Source organism: Phanerochaete carnosa (assembly GCF_000300595.1).
Source record: "Phanerochaete carnosa HHB-10118-sp unplaced genomic scaffold PHACAscaffold_4, whole genome shotgun sequence".
Taxonomy (NCBI): Eukaryota; Fungi; Basidiomycota; class Agaricomycetes; order Polyporales; family Phanerochaetaceae; genus Phanerochaete; species Phanerochaete carnosa.
The window spans coordinates 3284611-3304252 of NW_006767631.1; the positions used below are offsets into that span (position 1 = coordinate 3284611).

At 55.6% G+C, this 19642-nt stretch overlaps 6 protein-coding genes across 6 annotated transcripts; 2 read left to right on the forward strand and 4 right to left on the reverse strand.

Annotated features, from left to right (window-relative positions):
• Positions 1 to 492: 492 nt before the first annotated feature.
• Positions 493 to 2746, reverse strand: PHACADRAFT_208323 (uncharacterized protein; the record flags this gene model as incomplete). Its single annotated transcript, XM_007394959.1, has 11 exons — positions 493 to 1284; positions 1342 to 1424; positions 1477 to 1524; positions 1603 to 1723; positions 1757 to 1944; positions 2030 to 2262; positions 2314 to 2349; positions 2406 to 2502; positions 2558 to 2578; positions 2631 to 2648; positions 2720 to 2746. 11 exons carry the CDS (start codon positions 2744 to 2746, stop codon positions 1062 to 1064), a joined length of 1095 nt encoding a protein of 364 aa, XP_007395021.1. The 3' UTR covers positions 493 to 1061.
• A 2768-nt stretch (positions 2747 to 5514) lies between these two features.
• PHACADRAFT_208324 (uncharacterized protein) lies at positions 5515 to 6150 on the forward strand (the record flags this gene model as incomplete). Its single annotated transcript, XM_007394960.1, has 3 exons — positions 5515 to 5749; positions 5826 to 5928; positions 5983 to 6150. The coding sequence occupies exons 1-3, from the start codon at positions 5715 to 5717 to the stop codon at positions 6148 to 6150; spliced, it is 306 nt and encodes a 101-aa protein (XP_007395022.1). The 5' UTR covers positions 5515 to 5714.
• Positions 6151 to 7383: 1233 nt separating this feature from the next.
• Positions 7384 to 8656, reverse strand: PHACADRAFT_254844 (uncharacterized protein). The gene is made up of 2 exons (XM_007394961.1): positions 7430 to 8656; positions 7384 to 7408 (listed from the first exon to the last, which is right to left on the reverse strand). Exon 1 carries the CDS (start codon positions 8623 to 8625, stop codon positions 8008 to 8010), a length of 618 nt encoding a protein of 205 aa, XP_007395023.1. The 5' UTR covers positions 8626 to 8656; the 3' UTR covers positions 7384 to 7408; positions 7430 to 8007.
• A 372-nt stretch (positions 8657 to 9028) lies between these two features.
• Positions 9029 to 9683, forward strand: PHACADRAFT_254849 (uncharacterized protein; the record flags this gene model as incomplete). The annotated part of the gene is made up of 1 exon (XM_007394962.1): positions 9029 to 9683. A coding segment is annotated over exon 1 (348 nt), but the record flags the coding sequence as incomplete, so codon positions are not given.
• A 4134-nt stretch (positions 9684 to 13817) lies between these two features.
• PHACADRAFT_254850 (uncharacterized protein) lies at positions 13818 to 15106 on the reverse strand. Its single transcript, XM_007394963.1, has 8 exons — positions 14961 to 15106; positions 14831 to 14905; positions 14637 to 14768; positions 14548 to 14580; positions 14481 to 14492; positions 14242 to 14430; positions 13968 to 14191; positions 13818 to 13916 (listed from the first exon to the last, which is right to left on the reverse strand). Exons 6-7 carry the CDS (start codon positions 14267 to 14269, stop codon positions 14016 to 14018), a joined length of 204 nt encoding a protein of 67 aa, XP_007395025.1. The 5' UTR covers positions 14270 to 14430; positions 14481 to 14492; positions 14548 to 14580; positions 14637 to 14768; positions 14831 to 14905; positions 14961 to 15106; the 3' UTR covers positions 13818 to 13916; positions 13968 to 14015.
• Positions 15107 to 15125: 19 nt separating this feature from the next.
• On the reverse strand, positions 15126 to 15501 carry PHACADRAFT_92107 (uncharacterized protein; the record flags this gene model as incomplete). Its single annotated transcript, XM_007394964.1, is given in 2 exon segments — positions 15126 to 15239; positions 15259 to 15501. 2 exon segments carry the CDS (start codon positions 15499 to 15501, stop codon positions 15126 to 15128), a joined length of 357 nt encoding a protein of 118 aa, XP_007395026.1.
• Between the last annotated feature and the right edge of the window lie 4141 nt (positions 15502 to 19642).

Consider the following 19642-nt stretch of genomic DNA (forward strand, 5'->3'; position numbering starts at 1 on the left):
GAGGCAGAAGCGCTTGAGGTGATCAAGTGGGGTGTCATTCTTATGGACATACGCAAGGACGAGAGACTCAGGAAGCTAGGATTAGGGAGTAAAAAGACGACGGTGGTTTACTTGTCAAGTGAGGAGGCCCTGGCCAGGAGCGGGCACGTCGACAAGTACGTGGGGGCATTTAACATGGCGAGAGAGAGCCGGAAGGCGCAGAACGAGCCGTAATGTATTTAGCGATGTGCAGCGAGAGTGTATATCACAAGGTCTGAGCCTATAGATCGCATAACGACGTCTGTCGTGGCGGCTACAAAGTCCAAGCTGCATGAAACTATCCATCGCACCCTCTTCCCGCCTCTGACTCATCTGCCGATGTCTCGATTACTGCGTCGGCCAAGAAGCCGGGGTCGACAGGCTACTGACCAGCGTGCTCACCGCTCCAGCCATGAGCCGGTGCGCCGAGCGGCACACTTATCAAGGCGTCAATAGCGCGGAGATGGCGAAGCAGTCATAACATATCGTATTGAGTAATGTGCAATCAGGTACATGCAGGCCATGGGATAAATCTAGAGACCGTAAGCCAACGTCTATCATATCGTCAGCGACACTCAAACCATGTCAAGGATCCCATCAGCCTTACTTGTCCTCCTCCAGTGCGCCTGCCAACGTCTCCATGATCGCAACCATGCCGTCGCGAGCTCACCAGAACCTGCGCCTATGTCCCAGCCGGCCATCCGTGCGCGGCCGACGAACGTGTAAAGTTGACTATCCACGACCGCCTTCGATGTACGCGCCTCCCCGAGCAGACCAATGACGTTCGTCGAGCGGGACTCCTCCCAGAGGCCCACGAGCTCGAACACGCGCGAACAGGCCTCCCAATTGGTCGCCGAGAGAGAGAGTCGTCTTGTGAATAGCGCAAGGGCACATACAGGCGGCCAGGTCGGCGTGAGGGCTGGACCAGAACGCGCACCCCTCGGCGCAGCCGCGAACTTCCGCCCGTCGGCCCAACCATGGCAGAGCAGACGGCGCCGGCGAGCGTATGTTGCAATGGCCGAGCATGCGGTGCGCGCGGGCGCCTAACTTGGAGAGGAGGCGCGTAGAAGGGTCTTGGGAGACGCGGCCGTGGGATGGGACTTCCTGCAGCGCGGGGCAGCGGTGCCGGTGTGCGCTACCGCCGCCGGCAGTTGTGACCATGAGACGATAGATTGCACACCGCGGCGGCTGATGGAGATATAGGAGATGACGACGAGCAGACTGTACGTCTGTGCCTGCGGCTCGATAGGACACATAGTGGAAGCTCTGCGCTAACAGCAAGCTGAGCAGCACCCGGAAGAGGGCATGTTGAAGATCACTTACTTTAAGATGTATTCTGTATTTCCGCATAGTCTTCCTGGGCCGTCCTCCCGGGCTGCGTCGGCTGTGCGGCGGGTAACTTCGATCTGAATGGGGTGCGTCCTCGAGACAAAATACTAACACGGAAGGGCAATATACCTGTGTTCGCCGTCCGTCTGCTTTCTTGCTTTGTCTAAAAGGTACTCCCTGCGCAACGGTCAGTCCGAAAGAGTTTGAAGTGAAATGATGCACACCAACCGAACGCTACTCCACTCAAGCGCCTACATGTTCCGTCGCGTGAGGTCGCAGCTTGGGCCATTTCGCAGCCGGTGCATCCCACAACCCGAGCTCCTTCTTCAGCTCGTCCTTGTCCTGCTCCCAATACACCATTATCAGGCTCCATGTGCTGCTCCCGCACTTCATCACTCACGGTACATACTCCCTGAGCAGCCAAGCCCGCTTCGCAGAGCTGATGCAGAGGTGCCCGGACGCGGCGGCGAAGCCGGCCATGGGCAGCCCGAGGTTGGTGAATTCGAACGACTTGACGGCGAGCTCGGACGTGACGTGGACGAGGAAATCAACGAGGCAGTGGTAGAGGTCGCGCGATTCGCGATAGAGCTGCATCACCTACGCAAGCTCGCGGTCGTTAACGTAATGCCTCTGCACTTTCTAACTTTTAGTTACCGCAAAGACATCTAGGAAATGAGCTCACTGGTTCGTGGGTGGTAGATGTGACGTTGCATCGTTCCAGCCAGGTCGTATAAGTGCGCCCGAATGGATTCTGGGGAAGGATTGCGAGGTAGTTCATGTCAACGGTCTTCACGGTGACGCACGGCCTCTCCTTGACGATCCGGCTTCCCTCTGGGCTCGCCAGCATCTGGTCTTGAAGCGTAGGAAGCACGGGCACCAAGTAGAGGTCTCTGACTCGGACGGCAGCAACCATATCTGCGCTCTGTCGTCAGCAATACTTAGCGTACACAATGCTTAAGCACATACCATGGCACGCAGGTGCGGTCAGGGCCGTGTACGACGCTCCGGTAACCATGAACGCATGCTCGAAGCAGGTTAGCGGGTCATGTCCTGAGTACAAAGGCCGGTAAAGTCCTCGTAGCTGAAGCGGGACTGGAGCCGCCGCATGGCTTCGATGAGTGAGGCGGATTCGAGGTCGCCAACAGTTCCACCAAGCTTGAACACGATGTTAGCACGTTCAGATGGTGACCAGAGACGATCACATACTGACATACGTTACTTTATGGACAATCTACGATGCGCAGATGAGGGTGGGAATGACAGATGCTGCGAATGAAACTCACTTGGACGGCCTTCCCAAGCTAATCGTAACGCACTTACGAAACAAGTCACATCAGCAATAACCTCAGACGAGAGTGGTCTGAGGACGCACATCTTTTTTCAAAACAAGCACTGACATGAAATGACACCGCCGAGTGATAGCGACACTATGAAGTTGGGAATTCTACAGCCAGGTTATTGCCGAGGCCTAAGTCGACCTCTCCGCCACTATTCAGGACATAAACTTCTACAAATTTCGTATTTAGCGCATGCTTCGAAGCCTTCCAGAGCGTAGAGCGCACCATGCCTTGCGTACCTGCGCTTTCATTCTCAATTGCCGTGAATTTCAGGCCGGCTGTCCTGAGCAGCAGTCCAGCCGAAGACGCTGTAACGCACAATGAGCCTCCGCCACAACCAAGTGGCGAGTTTCGGAACGCACCAATGACACCCTTCCGACAACGCTCACCACGCCGCCCAGGCTATACCATGCTTGCTGTGTTCTGAAGGCAGAATGACGCGGAATTTAGGCCAATTACTCTGCGAGATGCCGCGGCTCGTTCGAGTAAGAGCCAGCTTCTCACGCTTCCCGCGTTCCGTGCATTGGGCGCTCTGGAGCGTGTCGGTCTTGAGCGCTGGCAGAAAGCCCACCTCGACCAGTTAGGCGATGTGCTCGTCCGGCACCACATCGTCGACCGTGCGCTCGTCTGCTTCGTGTGCCGCACAACGAGGTCCCGCGTGTTCGTGCCGCTAAGTTCGGGCGCGCCTTAATGTTTGCCGGCAGGCCGTCGAGCACAAAGTGCAGCAGAGGGAGTGACTCGTCGTCCTTCACCTCCATGACCTGCAGCCCAACCTGGCGCCATCACACGAGGTACAGCAGCGCTTCGTGCAATAGCCGTAGAGGAAGAGTGCCAAGAGGAAGTTACTGGGATGGGCTTGGGTGGACGGTAGCGTGAGGGATGCTGGGGCAGTTACGCAGGGCAGGGAGAGGGTGGGGCGCTGCGATGGCGGCCGAACAGGCAGTACGGTCGATGGGGACCATGTTCACGGTGCCATTGATGTCCAGAACCCCGCCGAACTTGGTGCGGTCCTTGACCACAACCCTAGAGGCAGTCGTCAGTGCTTTTCACTGACAGGTAGACTAGTATCCTACCATAGTATTAGTGGCAAACCGGTGCTTACCGGAGGTGTTGGAGTCACCGACAGCATAGCGCTCGCAGATGATATGCCCACCGAGATCCCTCGTTCTCGCCTCGAAAGGCCGCTCCCTCGACGCTCACTTGCCCCGTCTCGAGTGTCTCGAGTGCGCCCTCGAGGCCGTCGCCCTCGGAGATACCCTCCCTGTCCTATCGATGTTGACATCCCTGGCCTGTCGTCTGGCGGCCGCGGTCCATAGCGAGAGCGCAGATCGAGAGGGACGCGAGTTTGAGTCTTGGAGATCAAGGTCGACTAGTAAAGTCAAGCAGCCGAATGATGCATCGCTAATGCAGCCACTGTGATCACCGAGTGCTGGTATATGCAGATCTGCAAGCCAGCCCGAGGCCGTAGTGAGAGGTGGCAGTAGTCGAGGAGTAGCGAGACTTACCAGGACGATACACGAAAGCGTAGCACTGTATCGTAGCTGGGAGGCGTGCGTCTGATTCGTGACGCCGAGCACATGGAGGCCGAGAGGCGGTTGGGGCCTTTGACGTAGGTCGCACACGGTCTGGAGCAGAGGATGAGATGTATTGCGTGCAAGAACAGACGGAGGACGTACATCAAGCAGAGCCTGTGACAGATAATTCCCAGTGAGCTCGTCGTAGAAGGTCGACGCCCGCCCTGTCGCAAAGTACAGGGCAATGCTGGCAAGCCAGAAGGGGCAGTTGCCAAGCGTGCGCTGTGCGAGGTCGCAGCTAATTTTAGCAAGTGAAGCGCAGCGGTTGGAATGCAGCTACGCACCTTGACTCGCCTGCCATGCTGCTCGCCGTGCACGTAAGTACTGCCTACGTACGCTCAGGTCCAACTCAGGTCCGCCCGGATGTTGCCGCGCCATTGTGATTGCGAGACGAGCGAGGGGTTCCATGACTGAAATCACAGCGGTGTGGTTTGCAAAGTGGCCGATCAAGGAGATTTTGCGGCGGTGGACGGGTGTATATATTGAGCGTCTGGTACACGTGGCCTCTTCTTCATGATCACATGCAAATCACATGGTCATCCGAGCGCGCTTGCAGCATCACGATTTTGTCGCGTTGACCTCGATGCCCTCACACAGCCGGCCCGAGACAACTTCGCTTCGAGCTGTAGCCGGTTTGTCTGAATATCTATGGGACGACTATTGCTTACGCGCGGGTTGATACCGCCGACGGGCATCTTTGCGGCCCTTTCACGCCTTCCTACACATCGACCGATCCTCAAGCGAAGATGCACGTTCAAGCGTTCAATTTTAAAGGACGAGGATTCTGATCCTGGACATGCGCTAGCTGTTGCTGTGCCGCAACAACGCGGCAACAAACGTGTATGCGTTTTCTCTGCTTCCCCCCTGGTTCGCCTTAGCTTGCGGCTGGATCCAAGGGTGGCAACAAATAAGATCGGCGCTAATACATCCTCTGTCCTTTACTGCTCAAAGTCATGCATGGCTCGTATAACATTGCTCTCTTCGTTACGTTAATTTGAGTGCCTGCTTACTCTTCGTTGGCCATGCACCACACCATTCCCTGACGCTTTACTGCGACGACCATGGCCCTCCGGCCTCAGCCGCCCTCGGTAAACTCTTCGAGAATATCCAATTTTCAAGCCTCAGCGCCCTCTCTACTGCTTCTGCCGTCGTTATCTATGACCTGTTCGCCATCAAGATGCAGATGCAGACAATGGTCTGAAGTGTCGTCTAATAGGCCTCGGTGCGTCGCCCTACCGTGTCCTGTCCTCTCTTATACTAAATCGTCGCCCAAGTATCACCGCAATCTATAGGTGCACCGGTTCTGTGATAACGCAAGGCCCCTCAAGTACTTCCTCGTGATCGCGAGCACAGGCGCGGTCCAAGTCCGATCGGGCGCGATTTCCGCACCCCACCACCGCTATACCAGCACCGGCACAATGCATGCAGGGGCTTTTGGTACTCCCGCGTTGGCTGGATGACTGTCAGGCCGCGATACAAGCCCGAGCTCTCGTATGGTCGACGTCAGTGACCTAAGCAAGGGCCCTGTCATCTGTGTTATCTGGTGATACGTCTAACTACTCCTTAGCTATGGTTTGGTCCTGCCCACCGTCATTGGCGGGCTTGGCTGGGGTGAATGGAAGGGCAGATCATTCTTCGTTGGTGCAGCTCGTCTGTACTTTGCTCACCGCGTACGTGATCTTCCGTTTTAACACGCGTATGTCCCTATACCAACTTTCTTGCAGTCCACTTTCTGCGTCAACTCGCTCGCACACCGGCTGGGCGAGACTCCCGTCGTTGACGACATACACACGCCGGGAATCCACTTCATTATCGCGCTCCTCACTGTTGGCGAGGGCTACCACAACTTTCGTCACCAGTTCCCGATGGACTACCGGAATGCGATCAGGTAGTGCAAGGACAGCCCGACGAAGTGGTGTACTTGGGCGTGCGCAGCTGGGTCTGGCGAGCGATCTGAAGGTCTTTCCGAGAACGAAGTGAAGAAGGATCAGCCGACGATGGAGCTGAAGCGGCTGTTGGCGATGTAGGACGGTCTTACGTGGGCATCTGACGTCCAGGAGCTGCTGGTGATTGGCTGGGAGACCTGTACGTCCAGCATTAGGTGTTTCGTGCCATCCAGCTATGCTTGTTGACTCACGTATAACTCAGGAGCAAGTAGCCAAACTCCCACTTATCGTCATCACGGGCTTCATTCACGACGTCACTGAGTTCCTGGACGAACACCCTGGCAGGCGCCACCTGCTGGTGAAGCACATTGGCAAGGTCGCGACGACGGCATTCTTTTGGCGATATCTACGACCACTTAGACACTGTTTACAACGTGAGCATGACTCCTTTTTCGCTCATGGGATCTTTCTGATGTCATACTCGTAGTTGCTGTCGTTGGGGGCGCGTTGGGATCCTGCACGGCCTGGAGGAAAGACGATCTCACTGGCGCAGCGGCCCCGGGTTGCGCGGCACAACGATCTTGGCGGGTCGCCGTGATGCCGAGCAACGAGGGCATTCTCGACCGAGCGTCGTCCGCACGTTTGTGTTTTTTGTTTTTTGTTTACCTTTCGACGATGAGGGTCTCTTGCATAAAACATGTTGTGTTGAATATCCTGCTATTAGTCGCCTAGAATTCATTTCGGTCTGTCGTTTGCGGGAGAGCCGGTGGTTGCGCTGGCAGAATATTACTCCTGCTTGACTGCAGACGGCGCGCGGTCTCGGTGTGGTGCCGTTTTCGTCTCGTCTGAGCGATCGTCGTAAGTCACTGCGTCTACATTCTCTTCCTGATGTCTTATGTGAGCTACGGTGTCTGAACTGCCACACGGTGCTCCATTGCTAATGGGAAGTTGAACGACAACCCCCCTGGTTGCATCCACGCCTCGCCAATACACCACACTGATCGCGTTATTACATTATTTCAGCTGAGCGACAGTATGCTTCTAAGTACGCACGAGACGTCGACACATAGCTCGGCGTGCCGCTTACACTATGCGACAGCGCCTTACGCCTGCCCATCCAGGCCCTGAATCACCTTCGCGAACTGGGTCTTATGCTAGGCCTGCTATCTGTATTACTATGCCACCCATACAGACGCGCACTCTTCGTTCGTTACATTCAACATCACTCCATATTTGCTACACGTTCCTCGTTGTCTGCACTGCTACAGCCTTACGCTGAGCAGATATTGTTACACCAATACTGCTATCACATTCGCAATACATCCTGAATGCTATACAGAAGTAGAGGTCCATGCTGGGACTGTGCTAGAAGGGTCTGGCTGTCGGACAGAAACCGCAACTCCCGGAGCTCGTGACTCCCTTCATGCCTGTCGAACTTTGCGAGAAATGTCCTATACTTCGCATCGTACAGCTCGAGATCTTCGTCCAGGGAACCAAAGGCGACATAGCCTCCATCTAGGGAGTACACCGCATGATACGCCGGCTTTGCCAACTTGAAGGCATGGCGTAGCTGGCCTGTCCTCGAGTCATACGCGACGGCTGCCATATCCGCGTCACAAGCCGCCACCACCTCAGCACCGTCTGGGGAAAATGCCACAGGACGTGCGAGCTTCTTCGGCGTGAGAAGCTCCTCGTCGGTCACCGCACTCCATATTTTGACTTGTCCTGGGAAATCCGAATACGGGCTGGCGACTACATCGACGAGTAGAGCATCTTCCCGGCAACAAGCCGCAACGTAGCAGCGTGGGTACGGGTATGGATGTCATAGATGATGCAGGGCGTCTCAAGTTCGGCGTAGAGACATCAGTTGTCCCTGGGGGAGAAGGCAAGTTTGTATACGACTTCATTAGCGCCGAAGGAATGCAAGCATACTCCACTTGAGGCGTTCCAAATCTTGACGGACTTATCTTTATGGGGATCGGTGGCGATTACCGCGCCATTGGGAGCATGTGCGATGCTGCTCACTGGTCCACCGTGGTCTTCTAGATGCAGGAGTATGCGGCCATGTCGAGTATCCCACACAGTTGCAGTTCCGTCCCTGGACCCTGAGGCAAGATTGAAGTCGATGGGGGAAAAGGAGAGGCCAAGAACCTCGTATAGACGACCTGGGCGATGTAGAAGTTGGACCAGGAGACCGTCGGACAGTCGCCACACGAGGACGTCACTTCTCCCGAACGATGCCACCGGAAGTTTGTCATCAGCCGACAAAGCGAAGCGTAAGCAGTGACAGGATGGATCTCGTGAATCGGTGAAGACGATCTGCTTCGATTTGAGAGACCGGGTCTCTGCCTTCGAGGAGTCGGTGGAGACGCTCCCATCCTCCAAGCGACCGGCGGCGTCTGGCCACTTGGCCAAGTCGGGCACGGTGATGGTCCAACGAGTAAAAGTGAGTTCTTGCTCATGGGAAATGACATCCTCCATGCACAGCGATCCTACTGCGCGGGGAGTTGGGCCAGTCAGAGACCGTTGCCGCCAGCAGGTCAGAGACTCACCTGTGCTGTCGACCTGTACTGGAGGTTGCACTCGGCAAAGGTAGCTTGCGAAATCAACCACAGATTTGCCGCCCTGACCGAGAGTGAGCCTTATCGCACTTTTCAAATGTGTCATGGCACATACAATAATGGTCCAGACATCGTCATCACTCGCAATGGCAATCTCGACATCGGTAGTCTGTTGCCACACATGCTTAGCACTGTGACGTTATGAATAAGCCGTTGAACAGGCGTACCTCTAGTATGTACTCGAGAAGAACATTCAGCAGGTTGTATATCTCACCCTGGTATGTCGTCGTTAGATGCGCCTCGTGCTACATTGTGACGAAAGAGAACATGTATCTCATTCCAAAGATCCAGAGTGCTCGTCTCGTCGATATCTCCAACTTCTTGCGCCATGATTCCTTCTTCCGCCGAGCCACTCCTTCCATCTCTTGCATCTGGGAGCCGGTGGTAGCCTGCACCCGCGACGACCTCCTTCAGCACCCCAAACCGCCTCCGCACCTCGTTGCGCTTTACGAAGACAGACTGGTCTCTCTTTGGCATTGCAGGATCGGGATCGGGAGTATTCACCACGTAGCTCTCTCCCTGTCGTTGCATCGTCGGACCAGTCACACAGCTCGTGTGCGATGTGCCCGCGCCCATCCCCGCAATACCTCTGGCGTGACCTTCGATCGAGACACTCGAGCTTGTACTCGTGTTGCTGAAGGTGACCGTCGCCCAATCGGCCTCGGTCTTGACCCAACCGATGACCATGACAAAATTTCCCCGCTTGATATCTTGGCGGAGAACGCCCCTGGCATATGCGTACCATTTGTTATGGTGCCGGATGATGTACTCCTTCAGAGCCAAGTTGTCGAATATCGATTCGCCGTCTGCCTCGCTCTTCAGTGCAAGCACCGCGCCTTGTGTTGCTTTGCATGTGTACTCCGCACTCAGCGTCACGGACACGTTCGCACCAGCCGTTCTGCAAACCGTCAGCGAAAACGTTTCATCGGATAAGCAAGTATATGCACATGTCTGCTGAGGTATGTGATTGCCTGCTTTCAACTCCATTACTGCGATAATGGGCGGGAGCGAGTGGACGACGCCTAGGATCGATCTTGAGCACACCTGGTGGTAAGAGCTCTGTGATCTCGAACGGCGGGTCCCAGAATACGACCTTCTTCTCAGGCGCGGTGTCGAGGTTAGGTTGAAGCTTTGAAGAGTTTGATGAATGCGCCCTTGCACATGAAGCCGATGTCTCCGATTTGTGGCCCGCCCTATGCGTGTGGCTCCGGATACCACAAGGCGTGGCCGTCGTGGAGTGTTGCAAGACTCGATGAGTAGATTTCATCAGGAGCTGATGGCGGACGATGGAAGGAGAACATGGGGGGCGAGTTGGACGATGTAGGGCGGATTGACAGAATAACTATGGCAGCGCGAAGCCAGCCAGGGCACGCAACGTACACGCTGTGGGATCGATAATGAGGAGAATCCGCACTGCGCCATATTAGTCCGATGCTCCCGCACAAAGAGTACAGATGGCCAAACCTTAACAACCAGCGCACAAAACGTCGAATTCAGGTCATCGCTTCCGTCGTCGTACTACATTGCAGCGAGCAGCATGAGTGAGGCAGGTTTGTCAAAGACCACCTCAGGCTGACCGACAGTTGAATCTTCTTTGGACTTGTGGAGATGTCGGTTAGCCAGAGGATGTTATGCCTTGTCCGGGTGAGTGGTTGTAAGGTAAGTGAGGGGCTCCATGAGAAGATTAGCAGCTGAGGGAGCTCTCGAGACGGCAACGGCGGACGATGTGCACTTGAAAGTCGAACGGGCGGACCGGCAGTGCTCTGTGTACGGCAGGCAGATCAACGGTGACGTAAGCTGCCGGGTCCTAGGGTTAGGGCTATCGCATATGACGTGTGCACGTCCTTGTTGTTTGGACCGAGCTGCGAGTCCAGAGCTCGTTCTGACCCACGGACTAAGCTCCCGCCTTGAGCCTGCGCGCACGCCCGCCGAACTCAGTGCCTTTCGCTTCACCACCTAATGCAACTCTCCGCCTGCTCCGCGCCCTCTCTTCCTTCCCCGTTCCTATCGCCGTCTCATTCTCATGGCTGCAGCCAATTCGCTCCAACTTCTACCCACACCGCGCAGGGCATCGCCATCGCTTCCTACTCCCTGTGCCGTTCGCTAGGCCGTGGCGTCGATGCTGTTGACGAAGAGACAGCGGGTGTCGTCTCCCCGGCCTTCGTCTGCTGGAAGTGTGGAATCTCGATGTTCGTCGCCTGGCGCGCTTCTGCGAGCATCTTCTTCATGCCGTCCAGGCGTGTCCGCAGGTTCTCGTCGCCAGACTTGCGCGCGTAGGCCTGCGAGACCTGTTATGCAGCCGCTGGCGTCACGTAACCCGAGATCTGCGTCTGGTGCACGACCTCGATCTCGAGCGTTGCCTGTAATGTTATGTCAGAACTCTGAGCTTTGGGTAAGAGATGAAGGGGTCGCGTACGCGTAACATCCCGCCCATGCCGAGCTTCTTTCGCGACATATTCGACCAGCGCGCTGGGTGAGCGGGGCTGCCGCTGCGCTGACCCGTGTGTACACGTCGACGAGGTACACAAGGGTCTCAAAGACGTATGGTCCAATCTCTGCATGCCATCGTCAGCCGTGAACAGGTATCAACAGGTGGTCAAAACACACCCTTCAGCTGCGGCGTCTCGTTCCAGTCCACCCCAGGGTCTAGAATTCCCCCGCGGACGACGTCCATTAGGGCAGTCGCCTTCAGCCTGACATAGTTCTCGAACGGGGTTTTGCCGAGCTTCGCCACGACCGCCAACGATGTCTATAATACAGCATCAGTGTCGGCTGACTATCGACGTGTCAATGCGCATACTGTGTAATTATTCCCGTATCGAGATATATCAATTGCGCTCTCAGGCTCATTGGTCACGCCCGGAACGACATTATCGAGAGGTGGCCGAAGCGGAAGACAACCAATAATCCGCTGTGTCCTACGGCAATCGTTAGCGAGCTTCGTGCCACGCCAAGCAGACAACTTACAGAACTTGACATGCCCAGCAATCCTACAGGATTCAGCTCATTGGCAGCGTTGTCGTTCGATACACACGCTCTTCGGTTCGAGTCTTTGGCAGTTCGTTAGATGCAAGAAAAACCAGAACGCGTACAGAGTGTCCAAAAACGTCTTGGTGATCTTCGACACAAGTGTCTGCCGCACTGGATTCTATATGAAAAGTCGGGACGCCGACGTCGCTGTGCTCGACGAATCGACGCCGCCAGTGACATTGAAGGCACCTGTGGTGATATGGTGTCGGAAGGGGCGCATTGAGATTGGGAAAAGTCGCATCCGGCTCTGCAGTCGACCCGCGCCAGTTCTCGAGGCGGTAGAAGATATTCGCACCTGCCAGAGCTAACTTAGCCGTCACTCGCACTGATGAAGCCCGGAAATTTGCCGTACCTAGCCAACGAGCTTGAACGCGCGTGCAAAGATCTTTATCTGATCGCGCGGGGTGCGTCCCGCCTTGAGGATAGTGCAGAGGGATATATGGGCGACCAGGTCACTACCGGTCGACCGGCGCACTCTCCGCGGTACCGGTCCAGCGCGTACGGTAGTATCGTGCAGTCAGGACGCCCTCTCCGCGCGTCGGAGGAGCATGACGAGATGGACGCCAGCGGCGAACCCAAGTCGCAGTGGCCGAAAATGCGGGGCGCGCCCGTGCGCATGGCTATGTGGAAGAGCGTCGAAGGGATGTGGAAAATGGGCTTGTGCCGTGAGACGCCTCGCCCCCCAAGGCAACGATGTTGGCCCTCACTCCCGCAGAAGGCCGTCCCTTCTTCCGCTGCTCGCTCTTCGTCGAGCAGGCCCATGATGTCCGTCGAGTGGCACTTCTCCCGAAATCCTACGAGTCCGAATGCGCATGAACAGACTTTCATTTGTTCGCCGAGGCTGTGTGTAGCCTTCAGGATAGCGCAGAGGTGCATACAGGTGGCCAGATTGGCATGTGGGCTGAACCAGAACGCGCACTCCTCGACAGAGCCGGGAACGTCCGCGCGTCGGGGGAGCATGGCAGGGCGGACGGCTCCGCCGAGCGTATGTCGTCATGGCCGAACACGTGTGGCGCGCGCCCGCGCACAAGTCGGCAAGGAGGCGCATTGGGGAGGGGAGCTCGGAAGACGCGCCCGCGGCATGCAATTGCCTGCAGGGTCTGGACGGGATGGATAACGGAAGCTCTGCGCTAATGACAAGCCGAGCCACTTACTTTGTGGAGTATTGTTAATTTTCTGCGCAGTCTTCTTGGGCTGTCTTCCTGGGCTGTCTTCTTTGGCTGCGTCGGTCGGGCAGTAGGCAACTTCGACTCAAACTGAGCACGTCCTCGGAAAAATAACAACGCAGAGCGGATATAACTGGACCAACACCTGCTTGGTTAGGGCTTGCTTTGTTCCTGAGCTGTAGAACTGGACATTTGAGGTTAGATAGATATAACGTTCACTGATACCCTGCCTTGTGAGCGCACCAAAAGTGTCTCTAGACATCCGGGATCAGTGCTTAGCATCCACCGATTATCGACAGAGGGAATATCGATCCAATCTCCAAACCGATGCGACCATCAGAAATCCATAAACCAGGTGAATGATAAGCACATATATTAGTCGTACATCGAGACACTGTCCGGCTGCTCTGATAGATCGCCGCGCCCACGCAAGAGAAACCAAAGTTTCATTGTAAGATGTAAAACGATTTTCTGAGCAACAGTCAGTTCGAGAAGATTTGAAGTGGAATGGTGCATACGGACTAGGCGCTAATCCGCTCAAGCGGCTACGGGCTCCGTTGCGCGAGCCTCCGCATGTCGCGACTTGGGCCATTTCGCTGCCGGCGCGTTCCATAGCTCGAGCTCCTTCTTTGGCTCGTCCATGTCCTGCTCTCGCCGCCTCTCCCAATACACCGTGATCAGGCCCTGCGCGCCACTCCAACACTTGATCGCCCACCGCACGTACTCCCTGAACAGCCGCGCTCGCTTTGCAGAGCTGATGCGGAGGTATCTAAAGGTAGCGGTGAAGCCGGCTATGAGCAACTCCAGGGTTGCGAGCTCCAAGAACTTGACGGCATGCTCGGACGTCACGTCGACGGGGAGGTTTGACAAGGCAGCAGTGGAAGTCGTGGAAGTCGTGGGAATCGCGATAGCGTTGCGTCACATACGCGAGCTCGGCATCGTTCACGTAATGTCTCTGCGCTTTCTGCTTTTAGTTTCTGCAAAGATATCTAGGAAATAGGCTCACTGATTCGCGGGTGTCAGGTGTGGCGATGCATCGCTCTGGCCAAGTGATTTAAGTGCGCCCGAACGCGCTCTGGGGAGGGTTGCGAGCTATTTTATGCCGACGGTTTTCGTGTTGATGTGAGGCCTCCTTGATGAATCGGCGCCCCTCCGAGCTCGCCAGCATGTGGTCCTGGAGTGTAGGAAGCGCGGGCACAGAGGTGAGGTCTCCGAAAGCGGCAACAATCTCTGCGCTCTCTCGTCAACAATATCTAGTATGCCAATGCTTTCGCACGTACCATGGCGCGCAGGCGCGGTCAGGGTCATTTAGGACGCTCTAGCAAGCATGACCGCATGCTCCAAGCAACTTGGCGGGACATGCCCCGGGTGCGAAGGTCAGTCAAGTCCTCGTGGCTGACGCGCGATTGGAACCGCCGCATGGCCTCAACAAATGAGCCAGATTCGATCTCACCGACGGTTCCCCCAAGCTTTGATACGGTGTCAGCACGTTCAAATGGTAACCAGTGGCAATCGTTACATGATGAACAGTCTACGACGCGCCGATGAGGGTCAGAACAACAAATGTCGCTGCGAATGAAACTCACTTGAACGGTCTTCTCAAGATGAGAGCCATGCCTCTGCAAGACAAGTCGCATCAGGAACAACCTCAGCGGAGGGCCACCTGGGGACGCACGTCTTTCAATAACGAACGCCAACTTGGCGTGCCAACGTCGAGTGATAGCAGCAGTACGAATGGCAAAGTTGACAGCCGAATTACCAAGGTCTAAGTTCACCTCTCCGCCATCGTTCAGGACATGTACCTCTCCTGTTAGCCTCATGTTCAGCCCATGTTCTGGAGTCTTGCAAAGCGCACAGCGCGCTACGCACCACGCACCCGCAGTCTCAATCTCGATCGTCGCAGCTTCAGGCCAGCCATCTGCAGGAGAAATCCGGTCGAAGGCGCTGGTAATGCACAGTGAGCCTCCGCCATAGTCAAGCCGCGAGTTTCGGAGCTCACCGATGACGCCCTTCCGACACTGCTAGCCTCACCACCCAGAATGTTTCACGCTTATCGTGTTCTGATGGCGAGGTGACGGGTAATTTGGTCTAAAATGCAAGACGCAACGACTCTTTCGAGTAAGAACCTGCTTCCCAAACCTTCCACATTTCGTGCATTGGGCGCTCAATTGGCGCTTTGTAGCGCGTAAGTTAGCCTTGAGCGTTTGAGTGCTGGAAGGAAGCCCACCTCGACCAGCCAGGCGATGTGCTCGCCCAGCATCACATCGTCGACCGTGCGCTCGTGTGCTTCGTGTGACCCACATCGGGGTCCTGCATGTTCGTGCCGCCGAGCTCGGGTGCGCCTTGGTGTCTGTCGTCAGGTCATCGGGCACGAAGTGCAGCAGAGAGAACAGCCCGTCGTCCTGTACCTCCGTGACGTGCAGCCCGACCTGGCTCCGCCACATGATGTACCAGCAACGCTCAGAGCCGTAGCCATACAGTGAGAGGGCCGAGAGCGCGGAGCAGGTGGAGCGCAGCGAAGGTGATAGAACGAGCAGCATTGTCGACAAAAGGCTTTGTCACGGTGCTGTTGATGTCAGAAACTGGCCCAACTGGATACAGCCCTTGACCGTATGCTAGAGATAGTCGTCAGTATTTGTCACTAATAGGCAGATTGTTATCTTACCACGGTATTCGCAGCAGAACGGTACTTACAGGCAGCCTTGAAGTCACCGATAACATAGTCAGGACAGATGGTATGCCCACTGGGATCCTTCGCTCTCGCCTCAGAGGCCGCTTCCCCAACGCTCACTTGCTCCTCTCGTCCATGCATAGCCCCATCTCGGGTGTCGACCGTGTCCTCTCGAGGTCGTCGCCCTCGGAGACGCCCTCCCCGTCCTGTCGATATTGGCGTCCTTGCCGTCTGGTAACCGCGATCCAAAGCGAGAGCGTAGACCAAGAGGGATGCGAGTGTGGAGCTTGGAGATCGAAGTCGGCTGATCAGGTCGAGCAGCCGAGCGATGCATCGCTAACGTGGCAACCGTGACCATCGAGTGCTAGTATATGCAGATCTGCGGGGCAGCCTGAGGCCGCAGTGAGAATGGCGGCAGTAGTCAAGAGGTAAAAAGACTTACCAAGACAACATATTCGCTACGGAACCGTAGCTGTGAGGCTTGTGCGTGTGATTGATTCACGAGGCCGAGTACAAGGAGGCCAGCAGGCTGTCGGGACTCTTGACGTAGTCTGTAGCCGAGAATGAGACGTATTGCGTGCATGAACGGGCAGAGGAGGACATACACAGTGCTTCAAATAGTGCCAGCGGTTCGTTGGCGCGATGGCACGCTGGCAGAAGGACGGTTCTCAGTGAACTCGACGCAGGAGGGCGATTCCCGTGTTGTCGTGACGTAAGTGCTTCCTAGCAAGCAGGAGTGGCAGTTGCAGAACGTGCGCTGTGCGAGGTCGTAGCTAAATTTAGCAAGAAAAGCGCACAGGTCAGAATACAACCACGCACCTTGGCTCCCTGGGTCCAGTGGCATACTGCTCTCCTGGTGCATACCGCCTATGCTCAGGTTCAACTCAAGTCCACCCAGATGTAGCCGAGTCGTTGACGTTGATGCCCTTCTGGACGGGTGACTGCATAATAAGCGAGGGGTTGCATGAGAGATCGATTTCACAGCGATGTGCTTCACGAGATGACCGCGATCACATGCAAATCACATGCCAGCCCGAGCGCGCTTGCAGCGTTGCGGTTCCGTCGTCCTCTGACATGTCCTTCGCCAAAAGACTATCTTTCTGCATGCTGCAGTCAATCTGCCCGGATATCTGTTGGAAAACTCCTGCTTGCTCGGGTCGTTATCACCGACGGACATCCCTGCGACCCCTTTACGCCTTCCTGTACACCGACCGATGTTGAGGCGAAGATGGGCCATATATTGTACACCCGAATATTCTGCTTAATATTCTCTCTGAGACAACTACATGCTGTATTCTGTAAGATGTACGTCAAACATTACGGACAATGTTCAACGTTCCCGTCGATCTGATGTCGGTTTGTAGGTGCAGAAGTCGTCCCTTGCCGCCTTCCGTCGTTTGTTTGGTCGCACTTGATTCGACGAGAATAACAACAGATACGCTTATTTTGTTGTCATGTGAGGGAGCATATCCTAAGAAGAGCATGTGATTGAACGAATCATCTATGCGTGATGGCGCACAGAACCTTTCTGGGGATGGTGGGGATGTTAATTCCAGACACGGACTAGCCAGTACCGGGGCGTAGCAATACGAAAATCACGTACGCAATTCCTCTGCACACCCCCTGGATCGCCGTGACTTGCGGCTTGGCCCAAGACTGGCAACAAATGTAAGTGTATTGGTTCCGCGGTCGAAGCCAACGCTGGCTCACCACAATGATTAGGCAGCGATATTGTATAGCGACTCTGCCCGAAATTCGTGCAAGTGCTTGAATCTTTATTCTGTGTGAGGGCTTCGCCGGCTCCACCACCTGTGTCCCTGGTATCGTCCGCACCGCCACCAACAATTTCAAGAAAACTTCTCCAGTTGCTTATGACCTTGTGGCTCGCAGTATCTTTCGGCCCACTCCCAGCACATTACCGGCTCCTCCTCCTCAGCTCCACCAAGCGGAAATGCGACGCACAGTTCTCCTGCGCCCTCTAGCGGCGCACCGCCCAGTGCCGATCGTCTGCGTTTTGCGGGTGTTAGCATCGCCGGTCTCGACTTTGGCTGCAGCATGGACGGCTCGCGCATGGCCAACAGCACGTGGTCTATTCTGCTCGAGCACCGCGGCTACGATGGCACAATAAAGATGTAGTGCTTTCGACGACGACAGCTTCGGCGTCTTCTGTCACCCTGTCGGCTGGCAGTTCCTCACCGACGGCGTGCTCACTGACACACTCGACGGCTGACACACTCAGTGAGGATAACTTCTAGGAGCGCAATAGCCTTATCCAGGCTTTCTTGGCTACCGACGCAAGCTGCATCATCAATGTACACAGCTATGCTCGCTGGAATGGGTAGGTGACTTGTGTTCTCCGCGTTATATTGTACTCCCTGGGCTGACGTCTACTTTTAGATTATCGGCCAAAGTGCTCCAAGCAATGAGATCTTCGCTTCACTCTGGGGCAGTATCGCAAGCGAATACGTCGACAATGACCAGATCATTTTCGGAGTGTAAGTCGTCTCAGCATCCTTCATCCTGACTCGGACGTTCATTCTGTGTTAGCATGATCGAGCCCATGATATCCCTGACATCAATATCTGGGTGAGATCTATCCAGGCCGCTGTTACCGCCACCCGCCAGGCAGGCGCAGCGACGCAGCTGATCCTGCTCCCTGGCAACGACTACACATCCGCCGAGACCCTCATCTCAGACGGCTCCATGTCTGCCCTCGGCAATGGACTTCACAAACCTCGCCTTCTGCGCCCACAGGCACCTCGAGTCGGACCATTGGCACGTTCTTTGCTGGGCTTGCTCTAGATAGATGCTAATAGACTACGTGACCAGCAACATCAATGATGCCTTCGGCCTGCTTGCGACCTACTTGTGTGTCAGCGGCCGCCATGCGTTCAACACCGAGACCGGCGACAGAAACACCGACCCGTGTGCGACGCACCTCTGCTAGCGAATTGCCTTTGTCCAGCAGAAATTTGATGGTGCGCTCGTTTCTGTCACGTATGTAGCAACGGCTGACGAGGATGTGCAGTCTTCCTCGGCTATGTTAGCAGGGCCGCAGACCACTTTGACTCAAGCTACGCCCTCCGTGAGGTCCCAACGGACACCAACGGTGTCTAGGCTGATGCATCGCTTGCTTAGCACCATATTAATTCTGAGAACGGCAGATTCCTCTCAGACCTTCAGATGTTTGTCGTGTTTTACTCGGAGCTGTACTCTGGTATCGACGAATTGCATGCATGCTTCTACCCGGCAGTTTCGCGAGCGCCGAGAGTGAGAATGGACGATTGCTGACATGCCTCTGACTATCCGGCTCGAGGAGGCACAAGGTCAGTCCGTTTCGCCTTTACCGTGATCTCCAGACACTGACGCGAAGTTCAGGCGTCCTGTGTGCTAGTCATGAGTCCTGTCTACTAACATTTGCTCCAGCTGGCTTGGCTGCAGAGGCGTGAGCGTTCTCCTGGATATTGCCGCCGCATGTGTCGCACGCAGTAAGAAGCCAAGCTTGACTTGGTAAACGACTGTCTCTTGACATAGGTGAAAGACACGAAGGGGACCCTTACCCCTGCGACTTTTGTGCTTTGAATTGTCTCCACCAAGGCGTCGACTCAGGTATAGCAGCAACGTATTGGCCATGCTGCAATAAAACAACCGGCTGATGAACTAGCTTTGTTTCCAGGTAGTACTGTTGGTTACGAGCGCTGAGGTTTGGAATCCAAATTGTGAAGACTTCGCCATAGCTATCGTTGCAGAGCTAGACAGGCCCCACCACTTGCGTGTCCTGTGGCTTTTGCAGCGCGCGAGCTCAACAATCGTACATGGCAAGATTTTTGTTGTTGTCTAGATTCGCACCTTACGCTTTCTACCAGACCTCCCACGCATCCCGCGGATTACAGTACTCGAGCGGGCCTGCTGCCCTGCCAACAGCGAGGGCGATCGCAAGTATCGTGACCATCACCTCCCTACCGAGCGCCGAGCAGCAGCTTCTACAGCTCTTCGTCGACCATCGCCTC

Bases quoted from the DNA above. Each gene is read 5' to 3' on its own strand.
- PHACADRAFT_254850 (XM_007394963.1), bottom strand. From the start codon at position 14,269: ATGACCCTGACCGCGCCTGCGCGCCATG. The intron at 14,192-14,241 runs GTACGTGCGAAA...GAGAGAGCGCAG, and splicing joins GACCGCGCCTGCGCGCCATG to AGATTGTTGCCGCTTTCGGA.
- PHACADRAFT_254844 (XM_007394961.1), bottom strand. From the start codon at position 8,625: ATGGAGGATGTCATTTCCCATGAGCAAGAACTCACTTTTACTCGTTGG.